The 23,963-nt window shown below is 35.2% G+C and overlaps 3 protein-coding genes across 5 annotated transcripts; 1 reads left to right on the top strand and 2 right to left on the bottom strand.

The window, feature by feature from the left end:
• Positions 1-1,130: 1,130 nt before the first annotated feature.
• Positions 1,131-5,477, bottom strand: LOC123924270 (formin-like protein 2). The gene is made up of 4 exons (XM_045977111.1): positions 3,707-5,477; positions 2,848-3,071; positions 2,242-2,486; positions 1,131-2,154 (listed from the first exon to the last, which is right to left on the bottom strand). Exons 1-4 carry the CDS (start codon positions 4,975-4,977, stop codon positions 1,342-1,344), a joined length of 2,553 nt encoding a protein of 850 aa, XP_045833067.1. The 5' UTR covers positions 4,978-5,477; the 3' UTR covers positions 1,131-1,341.
• A 3,508-nt stretch (positions 5,478-8,985) lies between these two features.
• Positions 8,986-15,303, top strand: LOC123924268 (protein FAM133). Its single transcript, XM_045977110.1, has 5 exons — positions 8,986-9,294; positions 10,124-10,225; positions 12,160-12,301; positions 12,407-12,453; positions 14,932-15,303. The coding sequence occupies exons 1-5, from the start codon at positions 9,208-9,210 to the stop codon at positions 15,157-15,159; spliced, it is 606 nt and encodes a 201-aa protein (XP_045833066.1). The 5' UTR covers positions 8,986-9,207; the 3' UTR covers positions 15,160-15,303.
• Positions 15,304-16,746: 1,443 nt separating this feature from the next.
• Positions 16,747-22,426, bottom strand: LOC123924261 (mitogen-activated protein kinase homolog MMK1). Of its 3 annotated transcripts, XM_045977100.1 has the most exons (8): positions 22,244-22,409; positions 21,890-22,132; positions 21,626-21,755; positions 20,270-20,407; positions 19,830-20,162; positions 18,426-18,606; positions 17,283-17,476; positions 16,747-16,934 (listed from the first exon to the last, which is right to left on the bottom strand). In XM_045977100.1, the coding sequence occupies exons 2-7, from the start codon at positions 22,102-22,104 to the stop codon at positions 17,304-17,306; spliced, it is 1,170 nt and encodes a 389-aa protein (XP_045833056.1). In that variant the 5' UTR covers positions 22,105-22,132; positions 22,244-22,409; the 3' UTR covers positions 16,747-16,934; positions 17,283-17,303. The 3 variants fall into 3 exon arrangements, with proteins under 3 accessions (XP_045833056.1, XP_045833057.1, XP_045833058.1); XM_045977101.1 differs by having other exon boundaries at positions 21,890-22,355; XM_045977102.1 differs by lacking the exon at positions 16,747-16,934 and having other exon boundaries at positions 17,039-17,476; positions 22,244-22,426.
• Positions 22,427-23,963: the final 1,537 nt, after the last annotated feature.

Genomic DNA, 23,963 nt, shown 5'->3' with positions numbered 1-23,963 from the left:
CTGCTGGAATTAAAGCCCTCAAGCTCAAGCCCCTCATCATGCTTCCATCATAAATGAAGTCTATTCTTAGACACTCCATTATTAATTCTCAAGAGCTTAAATTGGTGTTGGTTGGCCCTTTATGTGTCAGAGACACATCAGATCAGTATTCAACAGCCAATAATGACATTAATGGAGACAGATGAATAATGACATTATCGTCCTTGACCTAATTTCTGGTTGCCATTTATACATACACTGGCTGTCACAATGATACTAAAGTCCAAAAGAACTCTAGTCACAAACAGTTCTACCAATGTGAACTCAAATACCCCTTTCTCATCATCCAATAAAATTTTACTTTCACCTGTACAATTGTAACTGAGGTCTTACTCAGCACAGCTGTTGTATTACTCTCTCCGTCCCAAAAAGAATGACCCAGTTGACCGAAACACGCATGCCAATGCATAACTTTGGCGACTAATATCTTTAATTGTATAATAGTAAAAATTATAAAAAATTGATATTTTGAAAATACTCATCGAGACGAATCTAACAACATCTTATATGTTAATATTTATTTTTATTTATTAGTAGAAAAATATGGTCAAAACAATATATATGAATAGTGCATATATTCAAAATGGGTCATTCTTTTTGGGACGGAGGGAGTAGTAAGTATACCTACTTAGGGCTAAGCATAAGTAACAACCAAAAAATGGTGCAACGTGTATCAGTACACAAATGGGTGGTCCGGATTGGTGAACATTAAGCGGGTGGTGCGGATGGGCTGTCTTGCTCTATCCATCCACGCCTCTGCACCATAAGCCGCCACAAGATTGATGCCCAGACTAACTCTAGAGTTTGGTGCCTCACTTCAAGTCCGGTTGCAAGGCTAGAAGCGCAATGTTACTGCGCTCCGCCACCATGGCTATGATTGCCATTTGTTGTTTCGTTTATTATTTACACAAATTCACAATCCTTAATTGACAATAATGATTGGCGCTGAACTTGGTAGGGAGGACCACGGTTTGGTCCCCCGCAACTGCGATCGGGAGGGGGCTGTAATCACTTGATGTCAGAACTGACCCCCGAACCAGATTAAACTGGTGGTGAAAACCAAAAATAAAAATAAAAAATGACAATAATGATTAGAAAAAACAATTCTAAAACTTCTGTCATTGATCATTTATATGAATACAATGCATAGAAGCAATTCAGTGAGCTCAGACAGAGACTGAGCAGCGAGCACAGAAAGAGACAGGTACTTATAAACTAGTTATATAATCTAGGTGGTAAAACATGTACAAAATTCTATAGGTACTAAAACATTGTCCAAACTGGATTGGATTTTTTGAGAGACTAATCAGATTCTGAGGAATCACCAGATGGCTGCTTACCATTAAACTCGGGGAAAATTGGTGGCAGTGTAGTGATTGAAGGCATTACATCTAGCCGCGAACCAACTAAAGTCCTCTCATTTGCTTTCCCAACTTGCTTGCATACGCCATCTAGTATCGAAAGGAAATCCCTCACAACCATAAATATCCTAAACGGATGAGCTTCTTCCTTTGCCGAATTACCGTGGAAGTACTCAGTTACCTCCTTCACTGAAGAGATGGCACTTTTCTCTTGCGCCTGGATTCTTAAAATCTCTTCCTGAGCTCTCTCTAAGAAACTTTTCATTGCCTCAGAAAATTTTTGGTTGGTTTCTTTCAAAGGCGACTCTTCATTCAATTTTACAACTAACACAACCTTTTCAATTCCTTTGGCAAGTTTAGCAACATCGCTACTTAGCGTGTCTGAATCCATAACAGCTACCTTTTTAACATTGGTGAGTTCTCCACTCAAACCTGATACAACTTGCAGTCCAAGCTTCCTCGAGTCAACCTCATCTTGAAGAGTACACTGATGGTTATTGAAGGAGTCAACATTGTGATGGTCAGCACCAGATACAAGAGAACCCTCGGTTCTGACAATTTCTTGTACAACGAAATGTAAAAGAGTAGTCTTTCTGTCAGTTCCTTTAATATCAACTAACTTCAAAAGTGTGTCCAGTTTGAATGCTTGTGCGTCACCACGATCGGTGCCAACATTCATTCGATTTCCTGTTCTAAGAACTGCCTCTAGTATCTTCATAAACATTCTGCTATTCTTTAATTCCTCACAAGCCACCTGTGTCAAAAGATAAACAATGAGAACTGCAGGTACATCATAAAAGTTTGAGTGCATAGCATCCAGAAATGGGAGAATAATAAATACCTCCAGAGTATCAAAGGACTTCTTCAGGTATTCTAATTCTGAATCAAAATTAGCAATGTAGAGCATAGCATCCATTCTTTTGAATGAAAAAGGTATATCAAGCATGACTTTAAGAAATTTCTCAGCCGGGCCTAGTTTGAAGGGTGACTCGTCTTTAAACTCCCTCAGCTTAGATTCTTCCTCTTCAGTTGGGGCCATCTTTAATAAACTTTCTAGAAGTTCTGTTCCCAGTGTATCACAATTGCCTACAAGCAAAAGTAAGCTTTAATATATCACCAACTTATAGAACTGCTTACAATATACAACAGAGAGCAAGACGACGATAAACAGTATTGTCCAACAAGGACTAATAGCTCATAATTAGCTTACTACAGATACATATGAAATACAATCAAGAGAGATTACTTCTTTCTTAACCTTGTCATGTGAGGCAGATATTGAACCATAAGCAATAGGTAAACACATACATAATTATTGTGTCCATGTTTAAAATGCTTATCACACTATAACATGATCAACATATGCAGGACATTGGCCAATAAAGAAAACTATAAATACTAATGGTAGTGTCCATGGAAGAGAAAATGCATATTGATTCATTATCACCTTCCCATAGGGATTCACAAACTTCATCAATAGTTACATTCAGCGCTCGAAGCAAAATGGCAATGTTCTGAGACTTCTTAGGATCAAGTACCCTATTTTCTGGCGGCATGGAAGCAGCATGGATTATTTGGCTCCGAGCATTATCTTTAGGAGCCAAAGCAGAATTTCCATTGGAATTGGAATTATTTACCATAAAGAGTGACTCAATCATGTCTTCATTCAACCTGCAGCTCAACCCAATTAATTAATAGTAGTATAAAATAACATACCACAAGGATAATAACAATTAAAAAAACACAGCATAATAGTTATAAGTATGAAAACACCATATACTGATGATGATAATAATAATTAAAAGGGTTTTGCTAACCAGTGCCCGGGCACTAGTTAAGGAATCAAAAGAAGAAATAAAATAAAAGTTGTGCATGGAAAACATTAAAATATAGACTTTTGTTGTATTGACTACACAATTTCCAAGTAAAACTTTCTAAATTTGAATTCTTAACAAGTGCCCCTGGGGCACTTTTTAGCATTTGCCTAATTAAAAAACAGCATAATAATACGTATGAAAACACCATATACTGATGATGATAATAATAATTAAAAAACAGCATAATAATAAGTATGAAAACACCATATGTTATTACATAGAATAGAATAAAACACAAATATTATAATCTATAAGTCCTAGCTCAACCGGCAATGACTAAATTGCTAAGTTAGACGTCTTCATCCAGATTCGAACCCAAGAACTCACAACTTAACAAAAAAACAACAAATACTATGATGTTGAAAAGAATTTAGTTTCCAAGACAGACAAAGTCAAATAATAATAATGATGTTAGTAAGTGTATCTTACTGAAATGAACTTGGTCTCAAGTGATCCCAAACCATGGCCCTATCTGAGCTGGCCTTAACTTTATCCCAATGTAAAGCCTTCAACTTTGGCTTTGAACTTTCCTCATTCTCAACATTAACATCTTGGGAAGCCACTACCGGAGTCTCCCAAAACCTCGGCGGCAGAGGCGGCGGAGCAGGAGGAGGAAGTTTGCTCACTTCAACATTCTTACCATCCAAATTCAAATCAGAATCTTCCCTCTGCATAGGAGAAGAAAAACATGGAGATGCAGAGTTCTGAGGTGGAAACGAATTGATACTTTCAATAGGGCTAAGATTGAGAGAAGGAGAACGAGAAAGAGGGTAAGAAGCTGTTCTTGAATTGAAGCTTTTGCTGCCAAATTTATCAAAATGAGAGCTTGTTGCAGTAGTAGCAGCAGCAACAACTGGTGAAGAAGAAGGAGAAACTTTTGGTGAATAAAACTCTTCATCTTCTCTAGCTATATTTTCTTCTTTCTTTGGTTCATTCTTCCATGTTCTGACATTGTGACGTGGTAGAGGAGGTAAAGGATGAAGCTCCGGTGAGTCTGTAAGATGCCGGTACGGCGGCGAGAAACCGACATTGCCGTTACAGCTTGACTCTGCAGTAGTAACTCTTGTGTTTTCTGAGCTTGATATGGTTCCGAGGTGAAATATCTCCGACCCAGTTGATGGTTTTTCGTTTGGTTTACTGTCGACGGAGTCTGAAGTGGCGGTGTTCGGCGGGAATAAACGGAGACTATCTGATCTTGAAGCAGTGTCGTCGTTAGCAGTGGTGGAGGAAGTTTTGTGGTGGTTATGATGACGACGGTGGTAGGCAAAGAAAGCAGATAACGTGAGGAGGAGGATGGAGAAAAGTGAGAGGGAAATGAGAAGAGCGGCGGCGGAGCGGTGGTTATGGGTTTTAGTGTGAGGTGTTGGAAGGAGTAAGGAAGAGATGTTAGCTGGGAAAGTGGCGAGGAAAGGTGGAGAAGGAGGTTGTGGTGGTGATTGGTAAGTTGGAAAGAAAGGTGGAGAAAATGGTTGTGGTGGTGAAGAAGAAGACATGGAAGAAAATGGAAGCTTGGGTTGGTGTTTTTGTGGTTTTGGTTGGGTTTGTGGTGATGAAGATGGTGATTGTGTTGGTGGAAGTGAGATAGATGGAAAGAGTGGTTGGTGGAGGATACGGCGGTGGTGTTGGTGGTTGTAGGAGGAGGAAGAAATAGTTGATGAGAAAAATAGGAGGAAGAGTATGGTTAAAATGATTTTACACATGGTGATGTTTTTTATGAAGTTACTACTACTAATTAGCTAGGAAGAAATGAGAAGTAGAGAATGAGTAGTTTTGTTGGAACTAGGAGAGAAAGAACTAGAGTTAAGGTGTTGTTTGGTTTTTATATTTTTGTTGTATTTTTTTGGTTTGAAAGTTGTAGTAGTAGTAGTAGTAGGTGGTAGCTACACCTCTAACTAGGTAGCTATGTTATGATGAAATGGTACAAGCATTGGACTGGTTTTTTGTGGAAGATGGTGATGAATGATGTGTGAAATCTGAGAGAGAAGAGAGAGAGAGATTTTAGCATGAGTATGTGTGTGACAGTGACAGACAGTGACTGTGTCTGTGTGAAGGAGAGAGAGAGAAAGAGAGAGGTGAAAAAGAATTGTAGTGTAGTGTTAGCATAGCAATACTGTGAATGATGCTAGCTAGCTGTTGTTTTCTCTCCTTATTTGCAATCTATCTCTCTGAAAAGTTGTGATCTTTTCTTTGTCCTTATGTTGCTAGTGGTCACGCTCATTTCTCAACATTTACAAAATTCAAATGTTAATTTGATTGTACTACTGTTACTATGTCCTTTTCTTTTTCTTTTCTTTCAAAAGTGTTTTTTTAATAAGTTTTTTCTATCGGAAAATTTTAATGTGGACCATCTTAACAACAACCGGTTCATGGATCCCTCAAGTTTATAAATTTTTTTTTAATTTTATGAATGTTTTTTTAAAAATTTTAAACATCTTTTTTATTTAAATAGGTTTTTATCCCTTAAAAAGTAGACGAGTTTTGATTTACACCTGCAAAAAAAAAATGGATTACTCGTATAATGTGAAAATTTTGTTGTTTACCCCCTCATGAAAAATGATGACCTAAGATTCCACAAAAATGATGACGTGACATGGTCAGTCAGGGGGTAAATCAAAAAATAAATCTCTTGGATTTAGGCTTGCAGCCTTGCTGCACAAATAAGCAATTCACTACTTACCTCTCTAAATTTGTTGTTAAGCTCTTGACGTTGTCTATCGATCACTTGATAAAATACCTCAACTTGAAAGTGATGCAAGTTTGAAACTTTTCAAGTTTACGCTTAGGTTTTCCTTTTAACACGAATGCATCATCCATATTTACAATGTGAATATCTTGCTTTTCACAAAACAATGACACTTTACTCAGGAAACTAGGCCAACCATCATCTATCATGTTTTGCAATTTTTCCTTTGAAATTTTGACTAATGACATAACATTTACAATATCTTGATCTTTTCTTTGCAAAGCTTGAGATAAGTCATTAGTAATGCCCAATACATTTCTCATTAAAAGCAATTTTAAAATAAATTCAAAAGACCATAAAGTATCAATAATAGACGAGATTCAACTCGTTGTTTTTGCGTCTGTGCTATCTTCACAATCATATTAAGCACATCACACACAGAGGGAAACAAATAAGTCAACCTTAGTAATGTACCATAATGTGAGCCTCATCTAGTATCTTCGGCTATTGTTAATGTAGTTTCTATCCACTCTTTAGTGCTTTAGTTAATTTAAGAATCTAACTCTCTAAGAATATCTCTGCGTTTACATGAAGCTCCAAAAACATTAGATAAATTGTTAAGTACAACAAAAAACCAAGCAATATCATCTTGATATTTTGCAACCGCCACAAGTGTCCATTGGAGTTTGTGAGCAAAACAATGAACATAGAACACACACTTATTTTCTTTTAAGATCAAACATTTGAGACCATTAATTTCACCTCGCATGTTACTAGCCCCATCATTTCCTTGTCCACAAACTCTTGACAAACTCAAATTGTACTTTGCAAACATTGCCTCCAATGCTAACTTTAAAGATATACATGTTTTGTCAACATAGACGGTACCAAGAAACCGCTTAAGGACATGCCCTATTTTGTCTACAAAACATAAAACAACGATCATTTGCTCCTTCACTGAAACGTCTTGAGATTCATCAATTAAAATGATTATTAATTTCATCTTCTATATCTCCGCACACACAGAAGGACTTCGCCAAAACCATGACCGGCGGTGGATCGTCACAGAGGTTACCAAGGAGAGAGGAATTATGCTGGAAAATTTGAACTATTTAGGTTTAATTCTCAATTTTACTTGCGGTGTCTTCGGCCTCAACCACAAACTGGGTGTTTTGAATAATACACCCGAAATTATCGGAGTAAGCCCCTTGTGGTTGAGGTTGTGGTTCAATCTGTGTTTCGGTTAGAAATTATGGTAGTATGTCTTTTGGGATATATTCATCTCTAGAACAAATGAGAAACATTCTGAGGCTGCTGCCACATACATTGAGGTGAGTTTATTATGTAACACCTGTATTTTATTTTTGATAGGGTATGGCTACGTGCATCTATCATCTCGAGGACCCGACTTGGTGGGAACCTGGTGCACTAGGCCGCTTTTAGTTCTTCTATATATTGGCTGGTATTAAACATAAAACAACGATCATTTGCTCCTTCACTTAAACGTCTTGAGATTTATTAATGCATTGCATTTTCGCCAAGCTTGATCGTGAGCACTACTAGGGCCTCCAACATGGACTTTGAGTCTACATTTCTTTTTCTAATTTGAAAACCTCCTTGTAAAAAATGCATCTCAGCCATTATTTTCTTCAATCTCAAATCTCATAAGATAACAACATAAACAAAACACAACAACTTTTGATACACTATATTCCAACCAATTATCAAATTCAAGAAACCAATCGGGATTAAAATTACGGAGAGAAGTCCCAAATTGTCGTTGCAGGAAATTTATGTTCCTTTGATTCACAAGGCCCTCTTTGCAAATAAGCTCTTCGAATTTCATCTCGATCATTTGGATGATAACATGACATTTGTTTCCTCTCTTTAGGATCAGCAGGAAGGTTTTTCAAATCAACCTCTAGAATATTTTTTCAAGGATGGTCTGGTTGTTGTTGTATTGGTGTTTCTACTTCATTGACTTCTTGAGAGACTTTCTTTTGAAATATTTGTTCATTTCCAGCATATTAAAATAATATAACTACTTAATTACTAGATTCTAATGCAAATACAAGTGTCAACATAACAAAAATTATGACAAAAAAGGAATACACAATAACATATAGTAGAAGACAAAAAATTTAATATATTAAAATATTACTATTATTGGTTAAAACATAAAGCAAGGAGTGGGCCAGCTGACCCCAATGTACACTACTTGCATCCATGCCTGGAAGGGACTAATCGAGCTAGACGCTACGTTTGTTAGATCCGTTCAAGCTATATGTTCAAACTTGATTCGTCCAAGAACTTTCGACGAAATCGCGGCTTTCATGATTGAACCCGGAGAAGATGAAGTTGAAGCAATTAATTCATCTGACTTAGAGCAACTCCAGTGGCCGGTATTGTGTCATTGGAGTTTGAACTCGTATGAGTTTGAACTCGTATTGTGTCATTGGAGTTGTGCAAAAGATCGATAGTTGTCGTAGTCGTTACTTGCTTAAGTAAGAGCAGCATTATCGCATGCTTTTCGTGGGTTTCTACACTGTTTTCAAGAAGCCTTTGTCAGGTTGAACCGATATTTGATAACTAAAGATGGTGCATTAATTTACAACGTTCTTCTGTATATGGTCGTTCCTTCACTGCTTTGCTGGCAAAATGAATGGCAATGAGAGGAGAGAGAAGAGAAGAGATGGGGAGTATATATAGAATTTTTGAAGGCTCCGCATTAACTAAAAGCTATGACATTGCCACACAAATGTTCAATTAAAATTGGCCACTTGACATACTTTGATTGAAGCAGAAGATCTGACCGGTCCTCTACTTTTATAGTGGACGACATTTTTAAAATTTCTAAAAATATATTATTTTTATAACGTCCGCTATTAAGTAGCGAAAAAATAAAATAGAAAACGAGCACTTGGGGCGCCAAAAGAAATGGCAGAGGCCCGTATAGGAAGAGAAAGGATGCAAGCCCAATGGCCCATAGATAGATAGATGTATTTTTTTTTTGTTGTTGTTATGTATGAAATGAAACTGATAACGAACGAAAGAGAACAAAAACAAGAGCGCAACCATTGCAATGCGATTGAGAAAATCAAATCCCTAATAATTCAATCAACAATTTCAATTTCAATTTCAATCGAATCGGGGTTTAACTCTATTGTAGAAGTATAATTGTGCATGATCATAATCCACATAGCACCAATCGATCTATCTTTACCTACCACAAATTCAATCTCAATCAATGGGGAAAAATCAAGCCTACAAAGCTATGCAAAGAGCCAGGCTTGGCGGTGCCTCCGGCGGCCCCGATGAGGTTGAAGATGGCATGGTTTGTACCCTTCCATATCATACCTTCTTTCAATTTCGTTCAATTCTTCCTATCGCTAATTGATTTTTCCCCTTTTGTGTTCATTGTTATTTCCTAATTCTATTTCTTAATTGGTGTTATATGAGTTTGTGCTTGTATTTATGCTTTTAATTTTAGGGATTAAAGTAAAAATTATTTATTTTTACTATTATTAAGTATCTATGATAACTTGAAAAAATAACTTGTGTACTGTAGTGATATTTAATAAGCCCTGAGCTTGAATCTCAACTTTGCTGCTTTATATATGTGCTTTTTGGTTGTCAAATTTCAATGGCAGTGAACATTTTCACATCTGCTTGCTTTTGTGAATATTGAATTAAAAATATGGGCCCTATTTGGATAAACAACTTATTTGCAGCTTATGGCACAAGCTCTTATCATGATAACCTATTTCTATAGCAAAAGATAAAATTAAATTAAATTGTTGTTGTGTGTGTTATAAATAAGCTGTTTTCCTAAGATATATGGAAGAACTTGTGAAAATAAGCTGAAAAATACTTATGAAAAATATCATAAGTTGTTTTTGTAAGTTGCCCACACAGTCTCACAAAACTTATGCCAGTAGATAAGCTCAAATAAGCCAATCCAAATAGGCCCGTGATTTAGTGGACAACATCATAAGTGATGTATATCTATTTGGTTTGAAGGAAATGCTACTCACCATGTTATTTGCTATTCTTGTCTTACTGCATGCATGTATATATTGGATTATAGGATTGTTTTGCTTTATAATGCTCGAATGTTGGATCACTTTCTTTTCCTGGACCGTTATTGATGAGGACTGTCGCAGGTGGATGGTTCATTTCATTCACCAGAGTGGCATGCCGCTCGTTTGGCCAGCCTTAAAACATCTCACACAATTACATGGGAAGAGTACAAAAAGAAACAAAAGGTAATCTCTTCACAAACCTTAAATATTTACTCTAAATTGGAAATACATTTTCTTTGTTGTGTATACATGAGGGGAAAATGCGAGATATGGTTTTACTGTTTTAGTTTACAACAATAATAGACGATCGATTCTCTTAGCCTTAGTTACTCAGTCTAAATATTTCCAAAGGCAAATGGGCTGGCTACCTTACTTTGTAATCAGAATTATTTGAAAACCCATCCATTGATTCTGTGTATTACTCACTCTAACTGAGCTACTTACCTTATATAGCTTTGTGATGATTTTAGTCCAGGTAATTGTTGGTTTATGTTGTACATGAATTATGTCATAGTTTTAACGTCCATGAATTACTGTGTACTGTAAAAAAAAATGCATTACTAATATACTATCTTTGTTTATATATAATATACAACATACATCCTTGTGCACCTTGTTGTAATAAGTTTGAGGAGGGTTGTCTGCTATCTCATTATTCCATTTACCCTCTTCTCCATTTATCAGACTACTCCTGAATTGTGTCTGAAGTTTGGCCTGTTTCTCTAAGGGTCTGTTTGGTTTAAACAAGGAGAGGGGAGAGATTTTAATGGAGGGGATGTACTAATTTACATTTTAAACCCTTGGAACATTTCACATGATATTTAATGTAAGGTTATTTTAGTCAATGTCTCTAAGTTTATAAATGCATCTTCTCTCCCCTCCAAATTTACTCATTTTAAATTTCTTCTCAATTTACTTGTTTTATTTACTCATTTTTAAAACATGAAAATATCAAAATGAGACAAAAATTGGCTAGCAAATCTTTTAGGGACTAAAATAGGGTTTTACTCTGTGGTTGGAAGGTCGCGTTTTACTTGTTGGATTGCACCATCTTTCAAGCTTTGTTGCACCTCCCAACACTTACCATGCCGGTGATTGTTACACTGCAAGACCAATATAGTTTTGTGGGAATTATTAGAGGACCGAGAGAGAAAGCCTTGCTCTTACAGGTTGAGCTGGGTGACCCATGTTGCACAACCTGTAGTTAAGAGGCCTGAAATCCCTTAACCCCCTTTGCCTCAACCTCTCTTAATCAATTGACTCTCCTCTCTACTTGATCCTTTGACACATGCTCTCAACCCCTCATTCTCAAACCTATTGTGGATCTTCATTTGAAATAGAACCTCTCTTGATCTGTGTTTGGATGTGTGGCACACTTTCAAATAATCATAATGATATTTATATTTGAGTTTGAAAAATTAAGCGCCTGTGGAAAGGTGAAATTCCCTGCCCCTACCCTCAACTTTGCTTATTGTTGGAAAGTTTTTTTTTTGTAAAAATAATCTCTATGGAGTTTTGTATTTTATTTATTATCCTTCCGCCATAAGAGTCAGCTTCGAAAGCAAACTTAAGGGGGCTTTTGTTTCACGAGCTCAACAAAATTTCCCAAGAATAACTTAACCTGGAATATAAAGATGAGAATTTGATTCTTGGTATTTTTAAAAGAAAATGGTTGGCACACAATTGACTCACTTGGGACTAAATTCACGGGAACTATGGAAGTTTTCCCATTCCTTGGAACCTTTATACCCATGAATAATTTTTTCTCAGCCTTGTAACAAACATGGGCATAGCCGCATAGTCATTTACTGCCCCTGTTTTCCTGGCAATGTGATTCATACACTTGAAACAAACACCCCCTAAGGGTTAGATCATTAGCATTTCTACTTGTTTATTGATACTACTTAATTACATAAAATTTTGATTGCATAGATTTTAGGGCATTAGCTTTTCTCTTTTATCAGTCAAACCTTTTTTTTGTTGATTCAGTCAAACCTTTTTTATTGAATGCCTTTTCCTATATCATAATGTGCGCTATTTTATGTATCAATATTTTAGGGCATTAGCACTGTTATTTAATTTGTGTTTGACATGATTTGTTGTACTTTATTTACTAGGAAGAAGAACTGAAAAAGGGGGAGCTAGAAGCAGATGCAGATAGGATGATGAGGGAGTACAGGGCTCAACTAGATGCTGAAAGGGCTCGCAAACTTTCCCAGGGAAGAAATCACTCAAGTAGTAAGTCTAAACATTCAAAAGGTATGTGCCTTAATTTGGTAAAGTTGCAGAAATCTGTTGTGTTTTTCTAGCGCTGTTTCCCATACCCAGTTTCTAATGACGAGTGTTGCATATTCTACTACACAGATAAGAGGGACAAAATTTCGAAGAAGCATAGCAGCAAAAAAAGAAAGGTGTGTTTGATTTCCAACATTTACTTTTTCCTAGAGAAGAACCAAAATGTTTCATTTAAAAAACTAATACTATTGTAACTACCCCTTCAACTATTATGCAAAGTATGAACTGCTGGGTAACTTTCCTTTTAGTTTTCAGCAACCATGGTATTGGACTAGTATTAGTGTAGGTTTAAATTGTTTGCATTGACGTTGAAAATGTTGTCAAGGCTTGTGTCTTTTGTTTTGAATCTTCAACGCGTCTTTTGTTTTGAATCTCTTATCTCTTATAAGGTAAATTACAGATAACTCTAATTTGTCAGTGACTTTCATTCAAAGTTCATTTATATTCCATAAATGACAGGAATAATTCTTATATAACAAAGGGAGACTATTATTGACAAGTAAACAGAAGAAAATACATAAAGAGCAAATGCTCCCACCAAGGTAAATTCCCATGGCCTCAAGCTATAAACGGAAGTTGAAATGAAAAACATATAACCCCTTCTCCCCTCTGAATTTTATAGGGTAGATCTGCGTTATCTCTCCTCTTACTAACTTTCCTTCTCATTTTTTGTTTAAATGTTAACCCCTCTTCTAAAGAGGGTATCAGCTCACATATTAGACCATTAGGACCTTATCTGGATCCTTTTTTATCTACTAGGTCTAGGAATCCATCAAACTAACCCATCGATACCTTTTTTATCAGCCTGAACCTTGAGGCAAGACAGAATGGAAAAAGATGATTACAGGTGTTGTCTTCCTCCTCCCGAGTTGCTTACTTGGCATATTAGGACCTCCCGAGTTGCTTACCCTCTATACTACTTTTTGCTGCTGATACAAGATTGGGTATTTCAATTTTATTGGAGTTTATCTCCCTTGCCAAATGTGGTGTTGATCACTGGTGCAATTCCCCTTGAGATTACAACTATCTTGAGCAAAGCTCCCGGATTTCTTTATCCAATCTGTCCAGGTCTACCCCAAGGTAACAACCACTCAATTTCAAATATAAGGTCGAACTTTTCAAGAATACAAGCCTCTACCAAAAGATTTGTCCAGCCCACCTTTGATTATCAAATTTTTGTATCAACACTTACTGCCATTCGATAAACCAACTTTGAACTCCTTGGTGGTAGTGACAGGTAAAACTAAAGAGGCGCTAGTTTGGCGGTAATGAAGTTGACTAGCTCCACTATCAATGAGTGGGTATACTTCTAGACATCCTTCCACCGTCATTGCCTTGAAGATGCCATATGTAATGAGTGCACCTCTTGGAAATTCATTACACTGCAGACTATTTCCATCTCCTTGACCATCTTTGTAATCAGCTGCTGACAAAGACTCCTTCAGCCCTTCATTCTCATTCGTTCCTTCCCAAGTCAATATCCCCGAGTATGAGTGTTGATTAGGGCACTGATTGTTGGGGCCATAGTGATGCTCACATTTGAAACACAGCTCATCATTCCTCCTTCCTCTGGATGTAGGCATTTTAGAAACTTGACATGCCATGCCATCGCCAATTTGTTGAACTCTTAGATGCAGCTACATAAACCAATTTCCTGTCAATTATATAGTGGATATCCTTATATAACATTTGGCTTGTTCAAGTGCCATCACCTCTAGTCGAATCTATTCCTTCAATCTTCTGAGAAAGAGCCCCATGTACTAGTCATCGGGCATCAATGAAATTTGAGTAGCAAGCATCACTCCTCCACAGTTCCCCCTTGGATAAACGTTTTCAAACGTGAAAATGGGTTCATAGAATGACAATCTCCATACCAAGCAGAGGTCCTTACATTTTTTCAGTCCAATCTTGGTTCTGCTTCCTTCATTACCTTGAACCAGAGCCATGTCCTTCCCTCCATTCTGATCTCTGCTACTGGTACTTAATACTTACAACTTAGATGAACATGTTTTGAACAGTGAAGCACGCCTCCGCTCCAAATACCTATATATGAGAGGGTGATCATTAACTGAATGTGATACTCCTCCACAATGAGCACATAGATTCTGCTCCTGTTCGGCCGGGTCCGACTCGCCACTAACTAAATGGTGTTACAGTACTACCTCCCCCGTTTCCTTCGAAGTTTAAGGAGTTAACCTTTTTTTAAAAAAAGTTTCATTATGTGGATTTAAAGTAGGTTTTCTAGACTGATCACTGGTGTTCCCTTTTCTCAACCATTTTCTTGACATCAATGGCTTTGCCTTAATATGAACTTATATAGGGTTTGTCTATCTGAAATCGTTGTTTACAACCATCAATTTATGTTCGAAGTGATGACATATAACTCTAGCTTCTCTAGGTTTGTATATTATTCTACAAAAGAACTTTGTTTATTGTTGTAGCAAACTGATTCAAAATACCCGGCCTTCAGTTTTGTTAATTGTTGGATGAACAAGAGTAATGAACCAAGCAATATTGATTAGGATTTGATGTTTTCAATAATTTTTGTTTTGATTGATTTTTTACACGCATCCTCACCATCTAATCCATTGCAGCATTCAAGAAGGTCTTCCCCATCTAGCTCCTCTTCATCATCCTCATACTCTTCTAGTAGTGAAGACGAAGAGAGAGCATCAAAAAGATCAAAGTCCAGGTCTAAGCGATCAAAGAAGGAAAAGAGGCACAAGTCCAAAAGCAAGGATTCTGGAACCGATAGTGAAGATGGTGGGGGACCAGTCCGTCTATCAAAATTCTTTGGGACATCAAAAGTTGATAGTGGTTAAATACTTGGTTGTGTATCATAAAATTGTTTTTCTGCAAATAGTAAATTACTATCAGCTTTACTTTTATGATCAACGTATTCTTTACGGATTTGTAACTTATGTTATATTCTGTGTTCTCTTTCAAAAAGTTTGTCTCTGGGTTAAGTGGTTAGAGAAAGGGGGTGAACATTTTGAGTTCTAACGATTTAAAATTGGACAGTCGCTTGATGTTTGACTAACACTTCTGAATGAAGAGGATACATATGAACTGCATTGTTCTTTTGGGTTTGGAGTTTACTTCCAGCCTGAAATAAGAGCTCCTTTGCGTGAACACTTTAGGCTTAAAACTTAGGTGAGAACTCGGTTTGGCTATCAGGAATATAACTACAAATTTTATGAAATCAATCTGAAGAGTTTCTCTTGGTACTATTGGTGCCCTCAGTGAATATGTAAAATAAATAGTTCAAACACCATTTCGAAGAGTTTTTCTTGGTACTGTTGGTGCCCTCAGTGATCGTAACACAAATCGAATCTTGTACAATTTTTCGTGAAGTTTCAACATGATATCAATATTACTAATTGAGTAGCTGAGGAAATCAAGATGTTTCAACTATGGACTAAAGAAGATAAATACACTTGTAAATGTACATATGAAGTCATGTTACTAAAGTATAGATTCAGAGAACTGTCTTTCAGCTTTTCTCAAAATATAAACCTTATGCTTAAACTCACAGAATGAGAAACCCGAATAGTCACTCAGGTCTTATTTACAAGATGAAATAGGGATATATTTTGCCCTTAAAATAAGAAACGTGTTTCATAGTTCATAGCAAAGCTCAAGAATGATGACATAAGCAAGGGATTCGTAAGTGATAGTTGTGTTAGCATCATTTTTATTCGCATTAATATTTTCATTTTTACAATTATTATTTTATACATGCATTTTCACAATTGAACAATCGCTTGAGGATACACAAATTGTATTGCTCTTGACTTGAAATGTATAACCGATAAGGCGACAACAAGGTTTGGCTGTGGAGAATATAACTACAAAATGTACAAAATCAATCTTAGTGAGATATAAAAGAAATGGTTCCACTCTCATTCCTAGGAGTTTTCTTGGTTCCGTTGGTTATTCATAGATTTATGCGGAGATGAATACAATAACAAGAGATGAAAATAGTTTTAACATTCAACAAGAGCAGAGGATTCCATAAACACCAAAGGTCGCCAAAGAAGACGCCATTTCTCAACACCTAAATGACCAATGCGTTGGAAGACTTGATCCACATGAGCATCACTAATATGCGGCTCTAAAATAGCAACAAAGTGAAGACGATAAATACACGAGCAAAGTTTTATGAGGGAAGGGAACAACTTGCCAAGTGCCAACCCCCGTACAATTCCAAACAAGACAATTCATGATAACCAACAAATCCATGCATCATGTTGTCCTTGCAAAATGCTATTCATTGAATTTTAAATCCATAAATCTATAGCTGTAATGGAGTTGTGCACGAGTACACAAATTTACGATTCATGCACCCTAAACGGTTAATGCGGTACTGCAAGACAGTTTTCAAAAAATAAATAAATAGGTTTTGAAAATTGGTTGTTCAACTTCCAATTGATCTTATATCAACTGAGGTGTAAGTTTAAAATCTGAAACCACTGAAAATCAGTGATCATTAAAACAGACTTCCGATAAATAAAAAATAGAAGTCTTTCAATCAATCTTCTTATTGCATTGTTTTGATCGTCAAACCACCACCATCCTTTTCGCTTCATCAACTTACCTGAAATTTTATTGTTCAAATAAAAACATGTTCAATTCTTTTTATCATTATAGCAGAACAAATAGCCTTTTAACAGAAAAGAAAAAAAATCGAAAATGCACACATTCATGAGAAACCGTTTTATCAGAAGTTCCCTGAAGTCAATAATTTGAAACAAATAAGACATTACAAAATACAAAACACCTTATGATTGTGTTCCAGTGAGTCTACCAATCATGCCTATGAGAAAATAATTAAATTCCAAGGTCATCTGGTTTCAGATGATAGATATGATAATATATATACACAGAAATCTCTTGACCTATGGACAACAGACATGACACAGTCCAAATCCAATGAAAACATTACCATCATTATCTCACTACTACACTACTGCTGGTACTCGGGGTTAAATGCTAGAGCCTCTCTGTATATCAGTTCTTTCATCTGTTCCTCGGTCAACGCATGCTGTTCAAAATCAAAGCTGAAGGGCATGATGCACACAGGTTCATCACTGATGTCATGCAGAGATGTTAAATAGGGGTGTGCCAGTGCATCCTCCACTGCAAAACAATGTCAATTAAGGAATGTAAGCATAGGGAACAAAACTTGTATTTCAGCATTTCAACGCATGTGCTAATGCATGAGACTAGTATGAAGCATATTTTTGTCTGCAGAAAGGATCGGCATCTCATATTTACATGTTAATCCTGGCACTCAACACTGTTACAGTAAACCACTAATTGGACAAAAATCATTATAGGCTTGAATGTGTGATTAGGAAACATTGTTTAACAACCATGTTGAGAAGTCTTGATTGTAGTTGAAAATAAATAGGGAAAGTGCATTTTCTTAAGTAACGAAGACACTATTTTTCAAATAAAAACCTCATTTGTTGGAGAAATTGCACACAACAAAGACGCCAAATTCTATATGTTATTTAAACATAAGTCAGGGGTGGTGAGTGAAATTTCATCAGAATAACATAATATTCTTGTTTGTCCTTTGCTTAAACATAGCTCCTAGTTTCTATTCTCTTGGACAGTGAAGTAAAGATTTCAAACAAATAAAAATCTCCATGCAAAGAAAATATTTTTTTTTTGTATGCAAGTGATTATGCTTTTCATTCTTCACAATTAATAGGTGCAAGGTAAACTATACAACAACTAACCGACTAAACTTACATCACATCAATTGATTCTAGCCAAAGGTAAGCCAAGCAATAGGTTTGCAATGTCACACATCGATAGAAATATAATATGTTCAACAGATGAAATCATAAACAACCAATTTCTGAAGGACATAAAATCAATATAAATTGAGCATCCCAAAAGAAAAATAAAAGCATTTAGATGCAGCCTGTAGATGCAAATTATCAACCTATAATTGATGAACTGAATAGAGGGCATTTAATAAGCATTGATGATGCCAAAAAGCATGAAAATCATGATGCATATGGACATTATTATATCTTTGACCATCAATACAAAACATTGGGCAATGAAAACTTACCAGTAATTCTTTTTCTAGGATCAAAAGTTAACATTTTTTCAACAAGATCTATAGCTTCAGGATGGACATGCGGAAACTTTTCTAGGAAAGATTGGCGGTGGTAAGCAGGTAGTTGCCTAATGTATCTCTTAGCATTTTCATTCAGAAACCCCAAATCAGCTTCTGTTGGGGTACCGATCAACTGTAAAATATGAAGATAGCAGTTATGTTAATATATTGATTTCATAGCACTAAGCAGACTGTTCTCAAAAGTAAGCGAAGCAATAGAAACAAAAAAAAAATGCAGATTTTGGTATCCATATCATTAGTTTGAACTATGTTGTTAATCCCAGATGGCGGCGTGTAACACAAAAGCCCAAAAGTGCTATAGCAGGACAGCTGCTATTGCCAACAAGATAATTTATAACTAACTTTAATAATTATAAATACCAACAAGATACATAAATAGTCAAAAATAGAAAGAAAAATACTCAAAATTAAAGGGACAACCTTAATAATTATAACTAACTTTGTCGATGAATATTTTAAGTAATTTACATTATAAATGCATATGAATAACTTTCTCTTTAGTTCCAGTTATTTGTTTTTACACTCTATTACCACAGTAAACATTTATTAGACATTAGGAACATACTCGGCCCAATGTTTGGTTTTTAACAGGTGTGCATCAGTCACCACCTCCACACTATCTGTTTTGCCCCTCCATGTTTTCATCGTCATTTATTTCATCCTATTTCTTCTTTCTTCTCAGTATATGAGGGCGATGGTTGGAAAACGGAAAATCGTGGCCGGATCATGGCCGGGAAGTTTTCCACTTAATGGGAACGCGGCAACAAAAGGGCTATTCAGCCACGAGTTTTCCGCAATTCGCAGCAGTTAAAACCACAACTATTGAAGGTGTATTAGTGTATAGCTACCAAAAAGCTTCACACCAAATGTCATTGCTGCTCTGCGATTCCGCTAATGCGCGTGATTGCGGCGCCATTAACAACATAGGTTTTGAATAAAACGTGTTGAAATATTCTATAACTATAGAACTTATTAATTCCAATGAGAATGGTGTTCCTTTTATAGGAGAGAGTGCATAAAGACACCATAAATTAATGAGTGGTTTAAGGAATTGAATAAAACAAAATAAACGTAATATCAAATAGTATGAAGGCTAATAATGATTTAATATTTCAACAAAAGGATCTGACTGATGGTACTCAAGAATGGACATGATATAACGAAATTTAACCAGAATTATTATACTCCAGAATGATACTGCAGTGAATTTCAATTTGTTTTAAGAATGTGTCGGTTTCAAATTCAGCAGCTTTAATCATTTTAACTACAAAAACTAACGGAAAATTCAATAATTCTCGAACTTCTTCAAACACCAACAAAAGCTAAAGACATTACCTCCATGAGTAGACGCAACTGATGCACATGATCTCTGCCAGGAAACAAAGGCTTTCGATCCATCAGTTCCATGAAAATACAGCCAACAGACCATACATCAATTGCTGCTGTATAATCAGAAGAGTTTAACAGAAGTTCCGGTGCACGGTACCATCTTGTAACAACATATTCAGTCATAAAATCAGTTTCGGAGGTTACACGGGCCAGTCCAAAATCACAAATCTTTAAGTCGCAGTTGGCGTTTAGGAGAAGGTTGCTTGGTTTTAAGTCCCTATGCAGAACATTCGCAGAATGTATGTACTTCAACCCACGAAGGATTTGGTACAGAAAATACTGCAAAAGAACAAAAACAGGTCTTATAATGGTTACAGGGATAAGATTTAATAAACTCCACGATGAAATAAGTATAATTTTAAAGGGGTGGTATATTTAAATAATACCTGACAGTGCTCCTCTGATAGTGCTTGATTTGATCGAATGATTTGGTGAAGATCAGTGTCCATTAGCTCATAAGCAATGTAAACATCATTGAATACCTCCCTCTGAGGTGGTGGTATTATATCCCTGATTGCGACCACCTACACAATAATTTCATTAGGCAAACCAAAATGTCAGATAAAAGAAGTATTTCTAGTCAGTGTCGTTAAACAGTGGCTATAGTATTAGTAGCACAATAGTGCAGAATTTGAGCAAATCGATATTGTTTCACGATACGCTATTTAGTACAAAATATTATTAAGTAGCAGCTATAGCAGTGTTATAGCAACTTTGCTTAGCGGAATTTGAACAAATCACTATTTTTCGCTATCTGCAATTGACAACACAGTTTCTAATGCTAGCAAGTTTTGGCATTACTCCTCATGAAGATAATTGGACACCCCCCTTGTCCGGCATCCGGCCCCTAAAAATATGACACTCTATAGGCTTATATGACCTAAGAATGAACACATTTTTCCATTTTGTTATTTGAACTACTAGACAAAAAGAAGCGACCTTTCTATAAATGCGATATTTTTTAATCGAAGTACGGAAAAACAGTGTCTGTCAGCCGGCATTACACAAGCGACAAGTATGTGACGTGTGCAGCATATCGTAAAAAGCATCTAAAGTGAAATGTAATCAATAAAATACACGTGTTAAGACAGGGGCGGAATGGAAAATAACTGCTCCATCCAAGATTCCTTACAAGAGGATAAACTAATCAATGGTTGCAAGGATATCAAACAGAAACAGGCGCTCATCATTGACATTCCGTTTTGGACAGAATTTTTCTGTGTTAAGTTTACGATTGATCAGATGTCATCTTGGCACAAGCTACTAACTGTCAATGGAAATAATTTTACTTTCGGTGTTTGCATAACCCAACACCGGTTTGTTTCCGATTACAGCAGAAACAATTAAAGAAAAACTTAATTTCAACAAATTAAGTTATTCTTGCTTCCACTAGAATCCTCTCCGAAACCTCTCAAAAGCTAAAACAAATAGACAAACAGATGTACACGGTTAATGTATATAGCCTTGAAACCATTAACCCCTAATTAGCTTCAAAGCTAAAACTGTTTCACATCTGAAAAGGAACAAACACATACACTATTTACATCATATGGACAAAATGGTTGATTGATTTTGAAGCACTCAAACACACAAATCAGGATCCAGTAAACAACAACTTCATCTCAAACCACAATAAAACAATAGATAGATATCATATCACACAAATTAACACAAACACACGCACGGACGCGCACACAACACACAAAACAAAAAAAAACAATGATTCATCATTACTCACTAACGTTTTCATGATCCATATGACGAAGCAGCTTGATTTCACGGAGAGTCCTCTTGGCATCAATTTTGTTATCAAAAGCATTTGCAATCTTCTTGATGGCAACATGTTCATTTGTCTCAGAATTATGAGCAGAGCTATAAACATAACCAAAAAACAAAAAGAAAAAGTCCATTTTTTACATACATACCCAAGAAATTAAAAAAGCAAACTTTATGATTAATTTGAATGAAAAATCTCAAAAAAAGAAAAGGGTTTGTATTTAACATACCAAACAATACCATAAGCACCTTTACCGATTGGCATGATGGGTGGTTTGTATTTAGCAGTAACTTCAAACATATTACCGAATATGTTGTATTGAATGAACCTACCACCATGGCTAAGGGTTGCAGGAATATTCTCGATCCCCATCTGCTGCTGTGGAACCGCTGCTGCATCCGACATCACGGTGTCGGTAGGTGGAGCTCCTCCTCCTCCTTCCATTGTTGTTGTTCTTAATCTTCTTCAAGCTCTGAAAATTTTGCAATTTTTTTTTGTTTTGAAGAGAGAGAAAAAGGGGTTAATGTTTGATGAAATGATGATGATGTTGGAAATTGGAGATTTTAAGATTAGAAGTAAGAACCTGATTTGTGTTGTGTTGTGTTGTGTTGTGAAAGATTTTGGTCAAACAGATCTGTACTATCTCCTCTAACTCTGCATAAACTGTCACCTCTCTCTTATGTCTCTCTTCTTTTTTTTTTTTTGTTATTTATATAAGAAAAACAATTGTAGGATTATTGAATGATGTGTCGATAACTCAGTTAATAGATATTGCATGTAATGTAATATAAATAGAGAATGATTTGAACTTGTTACACTCGGTTATTTATTTGCTTTAAAATGAAATTTTAGCATAAAAATAAATAAATTGTAGGACGATGTCTTGGTTCAAAGTATTTTAAAACCAAATTCTTAAAGTATAAAATGTATGATGTCTGCTTTTTATTTAATAATTTTAAGTATAATACTATTATTATTATTATTATACTAATAATATTATTTTATTACTAACTCAAGGATTTGGTGGTTTCAGAGTATTAATATGATCTTTTCTGTCATAAATTAGAGCAACATCCTTATATTTTAAATTTTTTTCATAAAAAGAATGTATTAGTGTATTTTATTATTATCCACTTTTTTCTTTGTCATTTCCTAAATTAGTTTCTCTTTAATAGGTTCATTATTTTTATGCATCCATTGTTAATCAATGATTTAACTAATCTGTACTTTTTTTTACTTAATAATTAATCTGTAGTTGTCTTTCATAAAAATAGTATAGGTCATGCTAATTACTAGTATCATGGGCAACTAATTAAAGAAATTAAAATAAATAAGTTTTATGTAAAAAATAACACCGTTTATATTTTTAAGAGTTTGATTACACAAATTTCAAGATATTTTTACTATATTTGCTTCCTTAATTAAGGCATTAGTTTACAGTTTTCAATTATTATTCATTAAAAATCCATATCAACAAGGGAAATTATTAGATTTTTAAACTTTTGAAAAATATTAAATGCTTTAAATTCTATTTAGTTTTTTTTTTATTTAGATTTTACATTAAGTTTTTACCCGTTAAAAAAAGCTTTGCTATTATGTTTTTGAACAAAATTAGACATCGGTGATTATACCTAATTAAATATATACAATTTCTTTTTATTTCAACTTTCCTTACATGATTGAAAGGAAGAAAAAAAAAAAACTAGGATTCACCTTTTAATTCACTCATTAACTTTATCCAAAAACTTGTATATTGTATATTTTCCGTGAAGAAATTAGAAATTTGCAATATAAATCAACACATACACTTTTTTTTTTCCTGCTATATGGTGTGAAGAGCAAAACTTTCATTATCACACCCACATAAACTTTTGATGATTTATGAAATAATTAAAAGAATAAAATGAAAAGTAAAATTTTTATGAGTGTAAAAGAATTATATTTGGTCACGTGACTATATAAGAATAATTCATGGTGTGAATTGTTAATCAATGTGCTTCGAAGAATTTACATATTTTATATTTTTTTATAAAGAAGAAGTTACGTATTTTTTCTTTTTGATGAAAGAAGTTATACATACTTAAGATAATAAAATTCATATAAAATGGACATTAATAATTATATATTTAAAAACAATAATTGAATAATAAACATGTAAAGATATTATGTACAAAAAAAAAAACATGTAAAGATATTTACATTTGAATGAAGGCAAACAGAAACAAATTGCATCGTTATTCTTTTTTGTATGGCAAAACCAAACTCTTAAATACTACATCTTGATGATAAGAACATCTGGTTTC

Source organism: Trifolium pratense, linkage group LG4, assembly GCF_020283565.1.
Source record: "Trifolium pratense cultivar HEN17-A07 linkage group LG4, ARS_RC_1.1, whole genome shotgun sequence".
Lineage (NCBI taxonomy): Eukaryota > Viridiplantae > Streptophyta > Magnoliopsida > Fabales > Fabaceae > Trifolium > Trifolium pratense.
The sequence above is the reverse complement of the archived record's forward strand: the minus strand, read 5'-3'. Positions and strand labels throughout refer to the sequence as shown.